Source organism: Danio rerio, chromosome 19 (genome assembly GCF_049306965.1).
Source record: "Danio rerio strain Tuebingen ecotype United States chromosome 19, GRCz12tu, whole genome shotgun sequence".
NCBI lineage: Eukaryota > Metazoa > Chordata > Actinopteri > Cypriniformes > Danionidae > Danio > Danio rerio.
In genome coordinates, this window is record NC_133194.1 from 3,057,181 (window position 1) to 3,075,000 (window position 17,820).

Sequence of the window (17,820 nt, forward strand, 5' to 3'; positions counted from 1 at the left end):
GTATTAGTTTAAATTCAGCAAATATAAATTAATTGCAACCACGTTCCTCAAAATATTTAGTAAATCCAATTAATAATAATTTTCAGTGCACAGGATTTGTGTAAAAGCAGGAAAGCTAGCCTTCTGTGTGTTTGTATGTGAGCGTGTCCATGTTTGTGTGTATGTGAACGTGTGTGTGTGTGTGCAGCTTGGGAAATAATTATTTTTATTGTAGATTCAAGTTAGATTAAACCCCTTTTTGTGAAAGTATCTCAACATAAAAAACAATACATTAAAAAGATTTAAAGTAAATAATAATAATGTAAATAAATTAAATGTATTTTTAAAACTTAGTTATTCTGTTAGCTACAGAATTTGTCTATATGCAGGAAAATGTCCTCGTTTAGCCAGCCTGCTGTGTTTTATGTGAGTGTGTCCGTGTTTGTGTGTGCGAGTCCATCTGCGTGTGTCTGCGCGCGCGCGCTCGCTGGGTGGAGCAGCAGTGTACGGCAGGTCTGCTCTCCTCTCCCCGCTTGAGCGGCTCATTGCGGCGGCGCTACATCGGGCGGCGGCGGCGGAATGTCGCTCCGTGTGTGTGAACAGCAGGTGGAGGAGTAGGAGGATGATGATGATGGAGGAATCCGACAGCATCCCCTGCACCGCGGAGGACGGACTCCTGTCGAGCTGGAGGTGGAACAGAACCGCCAGGGACCAAGTCCAGATCAAGCAGAAGATCCGAGATCTGCCAGGATTATTAAAGCACGGACTGAACCTGCGCAAAAAGAGCGTGAGTTACCAATGCGTGATGAAGAATGTCTGTGTGTGTGTGTGTGTGTGTGTTCGTGATCAATACACACCCGTGTCCACCATCACCGTCTGCCTATATAATGCGCACGAGCAACCTGAGTTTAATGAGAAATTCAGATTGGTTTGCGCGTTAATGCTTTAATCTGAATGTCATTGATTATGAAGGAGAGGCTGTGGTGTGTTTTTTTTATTTTCAGTCCTGGTATCTAAGGCAACAGAGATCCACACACATATACACCAGCAGGTACACAAACACACTCACACACCTGCTGTAACTTCATAGCGCGAAAAAAAATATGCGGTTCATATTTGATTAATATTCTTTGCAATATTTCGCCAAGTTACCATGGTAACCATAGTTTCAGTCAAAGCACAAGTGCATCAGTTAAATTATTATGGGATGCTTTGAAAATATTAATGTCATTGTGTTCTTTCATTTTGCCATGGTGGCTTATTTAGAATACATACATATATATATATATATATATATATATATATATATATATATATATATATATATATATATATATATATATATATATATATATATATAGGCCTATATATATTAATTATGAAAATTAACCAAGCTTCTATGTAAAGTTGTGTATTTTAACAGCTTAATAATATGTCAGTGAGTGTTTTTACAAAAAGCATTGTTTTTTGGACATATAGTGCTGTGATATATATGACACAATAGCATTTCCTGAATTTGTGTACCATGCAAATACCATATAGTGGTCAGAGTGTACAATACCTGACAAAAGTCTTGTCGCCTATCCCATTTTTAAGAACAGCAAATAATAACTTGACTTCTAGTTGATCATTTGAAATCAGAAGTGGCCTCTATACGCTTATTTTGATAAAATAAAATTTATTTAAAAAAAAAAAAATAAAAAAAATAAAAAAAATATATATATATATATATATATATATATATATATATATATATATATATATATATATATTTATTTATTATTTAATTAGGACAGTATGGTCTGACTTTGCTTAGACAAAAGTCCTGTAACAAAGGTTAAGTACAATAAAGAATATGAAGTCATGCTGCAGTGGAGACAGAATGAATATTGTGTCTGACTCCATCATGAGCTTGGAGGACTGCATCTATACATCTCTGCACTGACTCAAATCACTGATTAATAAAGTCATCTGGAATGGCAAAGAAAGCCTTTTTGTAGGACTGCCAGAGTTCATCAATATTCTTTGGATTCATCTTCAACACCTCCTCCTCCATCTTACCCCAGACATGCTCAATAATGTTCATGTCTGGTGACTGGGCTGGCCAATCCTGGACGACCTTCCTTGCTTTCAGGAGCTTTGATGTGGAGGCTGAAGTATGAGCAGGACCGCTATCCTGCTAGAGAATTGTCCCTCTCCTGTGGTTTGTAATGTAATGGGCAGCACAAATGTCTTGATGCCTCAGGCTGTTGATGTTGATCACCCACTCTGCAGATCTCTCGCACGCCCCCATTCTGAATATAACCCCAATCCATGACTTTGCCTTCACCAAACTTGAATGATTTCTGTGAGAATCTTAGCTCCATGCTGGTTCCAGTAGATCTTCTCCAGTATTGGTGATGATTGAGATGCAGTTCAACAGATCAAATCTACTTTCTGACACTTTTCCGAATGATCAACTAGAGGTCAAGTTATTATTTGTTGCTCTTACAACTGGAATCCACGACAAAACTTTTGTCAGGTATGTGTACTTAATAAAAAGAGCTGACAGGTTGTTCTTTTAATTGTTAATAATTTACGTAAAGATTGCTGAGTTCCACGCAATTCCTTCATGTTGTCTAAAACACAAATCGATTAAATTACCTTAATCGTTTTTACTAATTTAAGTAGCTTGAACATAATTAGGCATGGGACGATTATAACTGTTTTCAAGGTATACCGCGGTTTGGAAGAGTCAAGGTTTTAAAACCGCCAACATTTTCTCAAATACCGTTCCTAAGTTATGTGTAGGATTTTTAGGACAACAGTATCTCCAGCAGAAAAGGTCTTCAAAGATGCCATTTTAAAGTGTAAATAAAGCTGTGTTTTTGAAACTAATGAAGACAGCAGAAGTCAATGATTTATTGTTATTTAGCCTGACATGTTTGCTGTTCTAAAATATCACAAAATAAAATATGAAGAGTTCAGATGCAAAGTGCCATCTGAAATTTCCTCCTTAAACTATTAATTTTCTTAGACTACTACGTATGAGTTGAGTAATTTCCCTTTTATGTCAACTAATATGTTTTTTTCATTACCTTTAATGTGAAGTTAGTGAACATACAGTTGTAGTCAGAATTATTAGCCCCCTTTTGATGTTTGGATACTTTTTTAAATATTTCCCAAATGATGTTTAACAGAGCAAGGAACTTTTCACAGTATGTCTGATAATATTTTTTCTTCTGGAGAAAGTCTTATTTGCTTTATTTCGGCTAGAATAAAAGCAGTTATTAATTTTTTAAAAAACATTTTTAGGACAAAATTATTAGTCTCTTTAAGCTATTTTTTTTCCGATTAGTCTACAGAACAAACCATCACTATACAGTAACTTGCCTAATTGCCCTAACCTGCCTAGTTAACCTAATTAACCTAGTTAAGCCTTTAAATGTCACTTTAAGCTGTATAGAAGTGTCTTGAAAAATATCTAGTCTAATATTATTTACTGTCATCATGACAAAGATAAAATAAATCAGTTATTAGAAATAAGTTTTTAAAACTATTATGCTTAGAAATGTGCTGAAACAATCTTCCCGCCATTAAACAGAAATTAAGGAAAAAAATAAACAGGGGTGCTAATAATACAGGGGGGCTAATAATTCTGACTTCAACTGTAAATATAGAAGTGTCTGAACAATGCTCATTTAAGAAGAAAATTTCAGACCGCACTTTAACGTTTTTGCATCTGAACTCTTCATATATTGTGTTCAAAGTGGAAAATGTTTTTGTTTTTTACCCAGACATTTACAAACACCTTATTTTAGAGCGCTAACTGCAATACTGTGATCTCGTGAAAGTGTGATTTTTTTTTTATCAGAAGTTATCAGAATCTTATATCGGCCCATGCCTGAACATAAGTTGTGTTGACCCCAATTAAGAATTGTGTTGTTTGAACTAATTTTAAATAAGTTCAGAGAAAGCATTTACTGGTTTTAAAAGATGTCTTATAGATGTCTAAACATAGTTAACTTAGCTAAAACAAGGCTAAATTTGGGCTGACAGTGGAAATCTAACAGATTTTAGATTTAATTAAATAAACAGAAATGAATGACTACACATATAAAGTCTGTCTAATCTGTCTATTTATAGTTTAAGGCTATTTGTCTATTATATTTTCACTGACAGGCTAAATTTAGCCTTTTTTAAGCCAAGCTGTCTACTTTCAGATGTCTATTAGATGTCTATTAAACACAATTGTTTGCTGGGCAGTAATTACACCAATTATTATTTACATTTACATTTAGTCATTTAGCAGACGCTTTTATCCAAAGCGACTTACAAATGAGGACAAGGAAGCAATTTACACAACTAAGAGCAACAATGAATAAGTGCTATAGGCAAGTTTCAGGTCTGTAAAGTCTAAGAAGGGAAGTATTAGTAGTATTAGTATTTTATTTTCTTTCTTTTTTTTTTGTACAGTTAGTGTGATATTCATGTTATTTATTAAATTACCTGTTAAATTGTATTTTATTGACATCTACACTTACCCCTACACTCATACCAATGAAAAACACCCAGCAAGCATTTATTGTTTTAAAAGATGTCTAATAGATGTCTAATAGACGTCTAAACGTTGTCGTCTTGGCTAAAAGAAGGCTAAATTTGGGCTGTCAGTGAAAATCTAATAGACATCTGAGAATAGGCCTAAACTAAACTACTCATCAAATAAACAGTAATGAATGACTGCACATATAAAGTCTGTCTATTTGAAAACAAGTTTTAGGCTATTTGTCTATTATATTTTCACTGACAGACCAAATTTAGCCTTGTTTAAGCCAAGCTGTCTACTTTTAGATGTCTATTAGATGTCTATTAAACACACAATTGTTTGCTGGGCAGTAATTACACAGAGTATTATTCGTTATTTATTAAATTACCCATTGAAATGTATTTCATAAACATCTACACTTAACCCAACACTCATACTAATGAAAAACACCCAGCAAGCATTTTTTGTATTTAAAAGATGTCTAAAAGATGTCTAATAGATGCCTAAACATAGTAATCTTGGCTAAAACAAGGCTAAATTAGGGCACCAATTATTATTCATGTTATTTATTAAATTACCTGTTAAATTATATTTAATTACCATTTAAGCTTAAACACCCAGCAAGATTTTTTTGTATTTAAAAGATGTCTAATAGACGTCTAAACGTTGTCGTCTTGGCTAAAAGAAGGCTAAATTTGGGCTGTCAGTGAAAATCTAATAGACATCTGAGAATAGGCCTAAACTAAACTACTCATCAAATAAACAGTAATGAATGACTGCACATATAAAGTCTGTCTATTTGAAAACAAGTTTTAGGCTATTTGTCTATTATATTTTCACTGACAGACCAAATTTAGCCTTGTTTAAGCCAAGCTGTCTACTTTTAGATGTCTATTAGATGTCTATTAAACACACAATTGTTTGCTGGGCAGTAATTACACTGAGTATTATTCATATTATTTATTAAATTACCTGTTAAATTAAATTTAATTACCATTTAAGCTTAAACACCCAGCAAGATTTTTTTGTATTTAAAAGATGTCTAATAGACGTCTAAACGTTGTCGTCTTGGCTAAAAGAAGGCTAAATTTTGGCTGTCAGTGAAAATCTAATAGACATCTGAAAATAGGCCAAAACTAAACTACTCATCAAATAAACAGAAACGAATGACTGCACATATAAAGTCTGTATATTTGAAAACAAGTTTTAGGCTATTTGTCTATTATATTTTCACTGACAGACCAAATTTAGCCTTGTTTAGGCCAAACTGTCTAATTTTGGATGACTATTAGATGTCTATTAAACACACAATTGTTTGCTGGGCAGTAATTACACAGTATTATTCATGTTATTTATTAATTTACCCATTGAAATGTATTTCATTAACATCTACACTCAACCCAACACTCATACTAATGAAAAACACCCAGCAAGCATTTTTTGTATTTAAAAGATGTCTAATAGATGTCTAATAGATGTCTAAACATAGTAATCTTGGCTAAAACGAGGCTAAATTTGGGCAGTCTGTGAAAATCTAATAGACATCTGGGAATAGGCCAAAACTAAAGTACTCGTCAAATAAACAGAAATGAATGACTGCACATGTAGTCTGTCTATTTGACGACTAGTCTAATTTTAGGCTATTCTTACTGTAGATGTCTATTATATTTTCACTGACAGCCCAAGTTTAGCCCTGTTTAGCCCTGTTCTACATTTAGACACACAATTGTTTGCTGGGTAGTTTGAACAAGCAATTTTGGAGTGGATATGCAATATTGCGTGAGGGTTGTGAGGCTGTTTGAAATCTAGTTTGAGTAAATATATGCTATTCAACCATTATTTAATCCTACTGCCATCTACACAGTACAGTTTTTGTGGACTGTAAGGAAAGAGCTGATATATATTCTGTTTATACACTCCTAACATGACAGAGGGGGTATTCAGCGCTTCAGAGGCTTGAAAACAGGAATTGTTGTTGCTGGTTCGTGTGGGTGTGTGTGTGTGTGTGTCTCATTTGTGTAAGGCTTGATTAATTGTGAGGATGTGAGGAAGATCCACATTGATCAGGCTTTTGTTGCTCTTTTAGAAATGCGGCTCATGAGTTCTGTTTTTGTTGCTTGAAAACGATACAGCATAAATATCACACAGCTCTTCGGGGTTTTATCTCTTTGTCTCTGTGTTTTTGGCGATGTGTTTCAGCGTGAGGGTTCTTATACGCCTGCGAACAGAATGTTTGGTTCGGGCTCATTTGACTCGATTCATCCGCCCCGGGGTGATCAGAGAATTAAAAAATGACAGCCTCATTAGTGCTAAATGAGAAACAAATATTACACTCGTGACATTTGTTTTGTGTCGTGCGGCTTTCACGGCAACTATTAGAGCTTCATTTGTTGGGGTCTACCGTGGATCTGGAAAGGATTGATAGCGCTTCACTTTTTCCACATTTGTTTATGTTACAGCCTTATTCCAAAATGGCTTAAATTTATTTATTTCCTCAACATTCTACACACAATCTCTCATAATAACAATGTGAAAAAGAGTTTTTTAATTTGTTGCAAATTTATTAAAAATAAAAAAGCTGAAAAATCAGATGTGCATCAGTGTTCACAGCCTTTGCTCTACTTTGACAGCGATTACAGCCTCAAGTCTTGTTGAATATGATGCCACAAGCTTGGCACACCTGTCTTTGGGAATTTCTGCCCATTCCTCTTTGCAGTACCTCTCAAGCTCTATCAGGTTGGATGGGAAGTGACGGTGTACAGCCATTTTCAGATCTCTCCAGAGATGTTCAATAGGATTTAGGTCTGGGCTCTGGCTGGGCCACTCAAGAACATTCACTGAATCATTGTTAAGCCACTCCTTTGATATTTTGGAGGTGTGCTTTGGGTTATTATCCTGCTGGAAGATGAAGCGTCCTCCCAGTCTGAGGTCAAGAGCACTCTGAAGCAGGTTTTCATTCAGGATGTCTCTGTACATTGCTGCATTCATCTTTCCCTCTATCCTGACTAGTCTTCCAGATTAGTGAAACACATCCCCACAGCATGATGCTGCCACCACCATGCTTCACTGTAGGGATGCTATTAGCCTGGTGATGAGCGCTGCCTGCTTTTCTCCAAACGTAACTCCTGGCATTCACTCCAAAGAGTTCAATTTGAGTCTCATCAGAGCAGAGTTTAGTTTCTGATGGTCTTCAGAGTCCTTCAGATGTCTTTTGGCAAATTTCAGGCAGGGAGTGTCTTCTGTCTGCCCAGTCTACCATTCAGGCCTGATTGGTTGGATTGCTGTACAGGTGGTTGTCCTTCTGTAAGGTTCTCCTCTTTCCACAGAAGAACGCTGGAGCTCAGACAGACCATCAGGTTATTGATCACCTCCCTGACTAATGCCCTTCTCCACTGATCACTCCGCTTAGATGTCCGGCCAGCTCTAGGAAGAGTCCTGGTGGTTCCAAACATCCTCCACTTACGGATGATGGAGGCCGCTGTGCTCATTGGAACTTTCAGAGCAGCAGAAATGTTTCTGTAAGCTTCCCCAGCCTTGTGCCTCCAGACAATCCTGTCTCGGAGGTCTACAGACAATTCTATTGTCTTCATGCTTGGTTTGTGCTTTGACATGTCAACCCTGGGAGCTTATATAGACAGGTGTACGCCTTTTCAAATCATGTCCAATCAGCTGAATCGACCACAGGTGAACTTCCATGAAGCTGCTGAAGCATCTCAAGACTGATCAGTGGAAACAGAATGTACCTGAGCTCAATTTAGAGCTTCACGACTGGAAAAACTGTGAATACTGATGTACATGTGATTATTCAGCTTTTTTATTTTTAATAAATTTGCAACAATTTCAAAAACTCTTTTATTACATTGTCATTATGGAGTATTGTGTGTAGAATGTTGAGGAAATAAATTAATTTAATTCATTTTGAAATAAGGCTGTAACATAAAACATGTGGAAAAAGTGAAGCGCTATGAATACTTTCCGCATGCACTGTACATGCAATTACAAGCACCCCCCTAGATGTCGGAAATAAACCATAAAATTACCGATTTGTTTTGTTTTTTTTATAGTGTAGGCAAGTCATGTACAACATTGATGTAGACCAGGGGTGTCCAAACTCGCTCCTGGATGGCCGGTGTCCTGCAAATTTTAGTTCCAACCTCCATTGAACACATCTGAACCTGCTCATCAAGCTCTTTCTAGGTATACTAGAAACTTCCAGACAGGTGTGTTGAAGGAAGTTGGAGCTAAACTATGCAGGACACCAGCCCTCCAGGACCGAGTTTGGACACCGCTGATGTAGACAATCCAAAACAAATATTGCTTAAGGGGGCTAATAATATTGATTCTAAAATAGTTGTAATTTTCTAGCTGAAATAAAACAAATAAGACTTTCTCCAGAAGAAAAAAATATTATCGGAAATACTGTAAAAGTTCCTTGTTAAACATCATTTGGGAAATATTTAAAAAAGAAAAGATAGTTCACAGGAGGGCGAATAATTCAGACTTTTTATAGGAAACATCTAAAACAACATTATTTCCTCACTGAGAGTTCTTGTGTGTTATAAAAGTGCTATCTTCGAGCGATACAGATTTTCTTTTGAGAGTTCTGGGATTGTTTTTTCAGACGAGGCGACAGACGCTCGTCTCTGCTTTAAAATCGGCCATGCGGTGATGTGACATCTCACAAGCAATCCTACACAATTCTCTGAAGGAGAAACTGCACTTAATGACAGAGTCCTCATGCTGCTAAGTGGACGTGTGTGTGTGTGTGTGTGTGTGGGCGCATGCATGTGTGTGTGAGTGCCTCTGGATGTAATGAAATCTTAACGAGAAAGACAAGGCTTGTTTGATGTCTCCATCTTGCAGTGCACTCATCCAGAGCGACAGATTTATCCGCAAGCCATGCAAGAGAGAGGTGCGCGAGCGTGTGTGTGTGTGTACGTGTGTGTGTGTGTGTGTGTGTGTGTGTGTGTGTGTGTGTGTGTGTGTGTGAGTGTGTGAGTGTGTGTGAGAACGCTCTAATCTAAAAGTAATCCATTTCTGACACATAATGACACACAGACTCACTGCACTCTGGAACTGTGTGCACTGCATAGTGAGTCAGGATGCTGTCTGTGCATCTTTCTGTTCTGTTGCTCTCTCTTCACGTTGCTCACATTCTGTACCATTTCTCCTGCGCGCTCCCTTTCCTTCATGCATTTGTAAATCCTTTCCCTCATCTCTCTCTTTCTCTCTCTTTGCTACAAGGAGATTGAAATGATGCTTCTTAGTGTGGCTGATGTTAGTTGTTAGTTTTTTATTTATATTGTATTATATTATTCAGTCATTTATTTTCTTGTTGGCTTAGTCTCTTTTAAATTATATGATATTATATTAATTATATTACATGATATTATATCAAATTATTATATTACGTTATATTATGTTATATTACATTATATATATATATATATATATATATATATATATATATATATATATATATATTATATTATATTATACTGTTGCCTCACAGCAAGGGGGTTGCTGGTTCGAGCCTTGTCTGGCTCAGTTGGCGTTTCTGTGTGGAGTTTGCATGTTCTCTCTGCGTTTGTGTGGGTTTCTTCCGGGTGCTCCGGTTTCCCCACAGTCCAAAGACTTGCGGTACAGGTGAATTGGATAGGCTAAACTGTCCATAGTGTATAAGTGAGAATGAGTGTGTATTGATGTTTTCCAGAGATGGGTTCCGCTGAAAATGCATCCACTGCGTAAAAAATATTCTGGATAAGTTGCTGGTTCATTCTGCTGTGGTGACCCTAGATTAATAAAGAGACTAAGCCGAAAAGAAAATGAATGAATTATATATTTTATTAAATTATATTATATTATAAATGAATGAATATTATATTATATTTTATTACATTGTATATTATATTATATTATATTATATTATATTATATTATATTATATTACATTGTATTATATATTATATTATATTATATTATATTATATTATATTATATTATATTATATTATATTATATTATATTATATTATATTATATTATATTATATTATATTATTTTATAATATATTATATATTAATTTTACTATATTATATTATATTATATTATATTATATTATATTATATTATATTATATTATATTATATTATATTATATATTAATTATATTATATTTTATTTTATTTTATTTTATTAAATTGTATTATATTATATCACATTAAATTATATTATGTAATATTAAATTATATTTCATTATATTATATTTCATTATATTATATTATATTATAATAAATTATATTATATTATATATTAATTATATTTTATTTTATTTTATTCAATTGTATTATATTAAATTAAATTATATTATATGTATTTCATTATATTATATTATATTATATTATATTATATTATATTATATTATTTTAAATTATATTATATTATATATTTGCAACAAGAAGGTCACTGGCTCGAGCCTCAGCTGGGTCTGTGTGGAGTTTGCATGTTCTCCCTGCATTGGCGTGGGTTTCCTCTGGGTGCTCTGGTTTTGCCAACAGTACAAAGACATGCTGTACAGGTGAATTGGGAAGGCTAAATTGTGCCTAGTGTATGAGTGTGATTGAGTATGTATGGATGTTTCCTAGAAATGGGTTGCGGCTGGAAGGGCATCCGCTGCGTAAAACATGTGCTGGATAAGTTGGCGGTTAATTCCGCTGTGGCGACCTCAGATTAATAAAGGGACTAAGCTGAAAAGAAAATGAATAAATGAATAATTATTTGCAGCATTGACTGTGAAATCAAATGAGCTGTAAAATCTGAATAAATGTACAAAATTAAAACTGTGGCAGGACTGACTAGACTGTAGAGGGCTGTAACACTGTAACAAACTGTTTCTGGAGGCATCTCTCAAACTGTATATTGATGACCGATCTTTCTCAGCCACTCAAGGAACAGATACAATCCCAAAAAACTATTAGTATGGATTTTTGCTGATAACCCATTGCTGGAACAATCGATTATCTACAATGATTGGTCAATCGGTCAACCTCTATTTTCTAGGATGACCTGTTTCTAGGATGCCCAATGCTTTTTAATTGGTTGCTAAAGCACCCTGATGGCTGCTAGGATAATTTACAAGGTTGTAATTGATAGGTCATTGTTAAATAATTCCACAAAATCTTTAATAAAGTAACACATTTTTGAAAAATCCTTCACAAATGGTGCGTGGCGAGTTATATTCAAGACACTTTAATACGAGAGATGAAGGGTTTATTCAAATGACATTGAGAAAATTGGATCGTTTTGTAATTTATGAGCCGCAAAGGATATGAAAGGTGATTTAACTCTTGTGTGCTGTTGTTTTCATCCACTCTGGGGTGATTTGGAGTCTTGATTCGGCCACGACGTTTTCTGTGTTTTAGCAAATGGGATGATTTTTGGTAAAAAAAATCTAATTTTGACACATATTTTAGGAAAATGCTTGGATAATTTTTAAATACTCAACAATACACTCTGGGCGAATTGACTACCCTTTCATTATGTTAGGGGCTGTTTTTGCCCCATTGACTTTCCAGGGTTTCCGCGGGGTCTTAAATAGTCTAAAATTTAAAAATCCAAATTTTAGGTCTTAAATAGTAAAATTCACTGTTCTAGGTCTGGAATATGTTTGCACGGGTCTTATTTTTCCGATGTCCATGTAACGCTACATCTAATGCTCATTTCAATTAATTTTTGTTGTTGTTGCTTGGTTTTCGTTGGCGTTGTAGTTCTTTATTTCTCTAGTCCAATTGTAGTTTGCTGTATTACAACTACAAATGAGACCAACATGCAACAGCCAATCATTATTCTGTTATTGACCTCTGAATGTGACGTCATCGCTGTGTTTGCAGAGGTTCGCTTTGGGTGCGCACAATATGATTTGACCAACGGCTGGCAGAACTCACGAAATGTTTTGAGACTCGGGTGATTTGAGTTGAATTTGAAACACTTTGAAGAGATTTTGTCTGAAACAGGTATGACTAACGTTACAGACATCTTTATGATCGGTCCACGCGTGATCATAGGGAGAACCAGATGACCAATTATTCTTGGCTAGAAACTGCAACAGCATTCGGAAAGTTTTTGGAAAAGTTTGGATAAGCTAAAAAAAGAGGCCATGGCAAAAGTGGAGACCGAGGTGGTTTTAATATTACTGAATATGTTTTTCCACAAGTCATAGGTTTTACACTGATGTGGATATTACAATTTTGAAGTTAAAATGATTTACAGGTTACAAACTAAAATTAAGAAACAAATTTTGTCTTTGATAACTGGAAAGGAATATTTGAACCTATCGGTTTACAATATACTGATGCCCAATTTCTAGACTTTATTGGAGAAAATGGTCCGGAATGTTGGATCATTATTGCCCTTTTAGCTCATAAGTTGAGGTCAGAAACTAGTCAGACAGTAATGTGCAAATTGTCAAGTGGGCAAAAAAAAATCAGTATTTTTAGTAAGTGTACTTTTTTTGCTTTCATTCTAGCCATAATAAAAATATAATTGAAGAGCAACCCATGTTCTGTTGCCATTAATATTTAACTTTAATAGGTAAAACTGTCCGAGACATAAACAAAAGCAAGTGATGCATCAAAGTTTGATGTAAAAAATCTTGAATGGTTATAAAATCAGAATCAGTTTTATCGCCAAGTGTGCTTCGCGCACACAAGGAATTTGTTTTGGCTACAGAAGCTTCCAGTGTACAACACAAAATAAATAAGAAAGAAAAAAGATGATGAACATTGAACAGAGATGCAGTTGGCCAAAAAGATCTGAATGTTGAATTGTAAGTACAGGTTTGTTATAAATGTACAGGTTATAAGGTGCTGTGTACAAATGCGAATGGAGAAAGTATTGCATTGTAAATAGTTATAATGTGCTGTGTACAAATGCGTATGAGAAAGTATTGCACATATTTATAGCACAGTTGGGGGATATTTAGCTGTTCGTGAGGTAGATTGCCTGAGGAAAGAAACTTTTTCTGTGTCTGGCTGTTTTTGTGCTTGGTGCTTTGAAGCACCAACTTATCCAGCACTTTTTTACGCAGCGGATGCCCTTCCAGCTGCAACCTATCTCTGGGAAACATCCACACACACTCATTCACACTCACACTCATACACTACGGACAATTTAGCCTACCCAATTCACCTGTACCGCATGTCTTTGGACTGTGGGGGAAACCGGAGCACCCGGAGGAAACCCACGCGAATGCAGGGAGAACATGCAAACTCCACACAGAAACGCCAACTGGGCTGAGGCTCAAACCATCAACCCAGCGACCTTCTTGCTGTGAGGTGACAGCATTACCTACTGCACCACTGCGTTGCCCAAGTGCCGACCAGACATTAATAATTCGAACAGAAAGTGTGCTGGGTGCGAGGCGTCCAGAGGGATTTTACAAGCCCTTTTACTCACTCTGGAAGAGTACAGTTCTTGAAGTGTAGGAAGGGTAGTGCCAGTGATTCGTTCAGCAGTCCGGACTATTCGCTCTAGTCTACGGAGGTCGGTTGTGGCAGCTGAGCCGAACCAGATGGTGACTGAAGTAATGATACACTCCTGTCAGGGTCTGGGATATAACCTGGGTCTCTGGTGTGAGAGGAACCCCAGAGTTCATCAAGGATCTTTGGATTCATCTTCAACGCCTCCTCCTTCATCTTACCCCAGACATGCTCAATAATGTTCATGTCTGGCGACTGGGTTGGCCAATCCTAGAGCACCTTGACCATCTTTACTTTCAGGAGCTTTGATGTGGAGGCTGAAGTATGAGAAGGAGCGCTATCCTGCTGGAGAATTGTCCCTCTCCTGTGGTTTGTAATGTAATGCGCAGCACAAAAGTCTTGATACCTCAGGCTGTTGATGTTGCCATCCACTCTGCAGATCTCTCCCACACTGAATGTAACCCCAAACCATGATTATTCCTTCACCAAACTTGACTGATTTCTGTGAGAATCTTGGTCCATGCTGGTTCCAGTAGGTCTTCTGCAGTATTTGTGATGATTGGGATGCAGGTCAACAGACGATTCATTAGGAACAATCTACCTTCTGCTTCTTTTTTAATGATCAACTAGAAGTCAAGTTATTATTTGTTGCTCTGGGATCAACGACAAGACTTTTGTCAGGTAGTGCATAATCATGCACTCTTGATTAATGTTGGTTTTTCCCAGTTTGGAAGTCATTATAATGGAAGTCAATGAGACAAAAACAGCCTCTAACATAACAGGTTGTAAATATGAGCAACACACAAGGGTTAATCGAAAGTTTTTAGCTATGCATGAAGGACAAGAGTGCATTTCTCTCTCTCATCTTGTTATCGAACAAGCCTTCCTCCACCTCCTGCCTCTGCTTATCTCTGTGGCCTGTCTGCTCCATTTCCTATCCGACCCAAACAGAGTTCAGCTCCCAGACTTCCAACAGCAGATCAATACAGTAAATCTGATACACACGCCATCTTCAGAGCCCAGTCAAAACAAAGCCAACAAGCGTACGCTCGGCCCCTGGGGAGATTCATCCGCAGAGCGACAAACGCTTGTAGATAGCAGACTATCTGTGGATACCTGCAGATCAGCTCGCGTCGCAGCCATTCTCGGGAATTTCAAACAATATTCAGACGAATGGTGATGAATGCGTTTCTATTGTTTAGACTCCTTTGATGCTGAGCCTGATAACAGAACGCTCACGTTTGTTGTTAAGTCAGGTGTATCTGTTAGCAGGAGCGGCATTTGGGAAACCTGTTCTTTTGTTGTGGGCTTGTTGGATTGCTCATTTAAATTTGAAGGCACAACACTGCGAAACAAAGCTTGTTTGTAATCCAAGTATTTAAAGCTTCTTAGATCAAGAAGCATTTTCTAGACAAGCAAAACATATTGTCTTGTTTTAAGAAATAGTATGTCAAAATTAAATGAGGTTTTCCTTAAAACAAGCTAAATATATGCTAATGGGGTAAGCAAAAACATCTTGCGTCAAAAGGAAAAACAAGATTCATTTGGAAGACTATAACATGAGAAGGATACTTAGAACTATGAGGTATTTGAGAGAGTTGACCAACAGGAACACTTAAGCTACACCCTAGCAACCACCTACAAAAATAAAACCCTAGCAGTCACCCAACCTTTTCTTGCAGTCAAATAGAACAGCTTAGCAACCACCTAAACTACTCTAGTAATGGCATATAAACCAGCAAACACTCTAGCAATGCCCTATCAACTAACATCCCGAAAGACTTCTTGACCACCCTAGCAACCTCGGAAACTAAAGCAACACGCTAGCAACTACCAACAGAACACACTAACAAAACCATAGCAACCACCTGGAGCACTCTAAGAACACCCTGGCAACCTACCCAGACACTTAAGCAACACCCTAGCAACCACCTCCAATACTAATACCCTAGCAACCACCTGGAACACTCTGGGGACACCCTATCAACCAACTCAAACACTTGCAATCAAATAGAATAGCTTAGCAACCATCTAGAATACTCTAGGAAGACCCTGGCAACCAACACAGACACTTAAGCAGCACCCTAGCAACCACCTACAACACTAATGCCCTAGCAGCCACCCAACCTTTGCATGCAGTCAAACAGAACAGCTTAGCAACCACCTAGAATACACCAGCAATGTCATAGCAACCACAGAACACTGTAGCAATGCCCTAGCAACCACCTGGAACACTCTAGGAACACACTAGCAATGCCCTATCAACTAACATCCCGAAACACTTCTTGACCACCCTAGCAACCTTGGAAACTAAAGCAACAAGCTAGCAACCAGCAACAAAGATAATAACCTAGCAGCCATCTAATCTTTTCTTGCAGTGAAATAGAACATCTTAGCAACCACCTAAAAAACTATAGCAATGCCTTATCAACCACAGAACACTGTGACAATGCCCTAGCAACCTCCTCCAATAATAACATCCTAGCAACCACCTAACCTTAGGGACAACCTAGAATACTCTTTATTGACATAGCAACCCCAAAACACACTAACAATACCATAGCAACCACCTGGAGCACTCTATGAACACCCTGGCAACCAACCCAGAAACTTAAGCAACACTCTAGCAACCACCTCCAATACTAAAACCCTAGCAACCACCTGGAACACTCTAGGAACACCCTAACAACCAACTCAGACACTTGCAATCAAATAGAACAGCTTAGCAATCACCTAGAATACTCCAGTAATGCCATAGCAACCACAGAACACTGTAGCAATGGCCTAGCAACCACATGGAACACTCTAGGAACACACTAGCAATGCCATAGTAACCACAGAACACCCTAGCAATGCCCTAGCAGCAACCTGGAACACTCCAGGAACACCCTAGCTACCAACTCGGACACTTAAACAACACCCTAGCAACCACCTACAAACATTAAAACCTTAGCAGCCACACAACCTTTTCCTGCAATCAATCAGAACACCTTAGCAACCACCTGGAATACTCTAGTAATGCAATAGCAACCACACAACACACTGGTAATGTCATAGCAACCACAGAACAGTCTAGGAACACCCTGGCAACCAACGTAGACAATTAAGCAACACCTTAGCAACCACCTCCAAAACTAGTGCCTTAATAACCACCTAACCTTTTCTCGCAGTGAAACAGAACACCTTAGCAACCACTTAGAGTATTGTATTAAAGCCATTGAAACCACAGAACACTCAATGCGCAATGCGATAGAAACCACAAAATACCATAGCAATGCCCTAGCAACCCCCTGGGACACTCTAGGAACATCCTAACAACCACCTCAGACACTTAAGCAACACCCTGGCGACCACCTACAACACTTATGCCCTAGCAACCACCTAACCTTTTCTTGCAGTCAAATAGAACATCTTACCAACCATCTAGAATACTCTAGTAATGCCCTAGCAACCACAGAACACCCTAGTAGGTACCCTAGATACCACCTGTAACACTCTAGCAACACTCTAGCAACCATCTAGCAATCATTACATTTCTGTTTTATTATGTTCAAAGCTTACCTTCATTGCTCAACAACATTCTAGACTGATAAGAAGATCAGATCAGATATAAAACAGGACTTTGACTACATTCAACAATAAAATGCACACATATATACCAGAGATAAATCATCAAGCAGACCTTAGAATCTGAAATCTCTTTATTCTTCTCTGCTCTTGGGCAATGGAAGCCAGATACGAGATTTGAACAGAATAAGACACCCAGAGGAGTGAATGTGGGCCACTCCAGACAGATAAAACTCCATCTGATCAACGTTCTGATCGGTATAATGAGGATCAAAGTCT

The 17,820-nt window shown here is 37.2% G+C and overlaps 1 protein-coding gene across 1 annotated transcript in view; it reads left to right on the forward strand.

The window, feature by feature from the left end:
* Positions 1–523: 523 nt before the first annotated feature.
* rapgef5a (Rap guanine nucleotide exchange factor (GEF) 5a) overlaps positions 524–17,820 on the forward strand; it is a 110,267-nt gene continuing 92,970 nt past the window's right edge. The window contains exon 1 of the mRNA XM_073931369.1: positions 524–766. Coding sequence (XP_073787470.1) covers positions 602–766 — 165 coding nt within the window. The 5' untranslated portion in view covers positions 524–601. The remainder of the gene's footprint in view (positions 767–17,820) is intronic.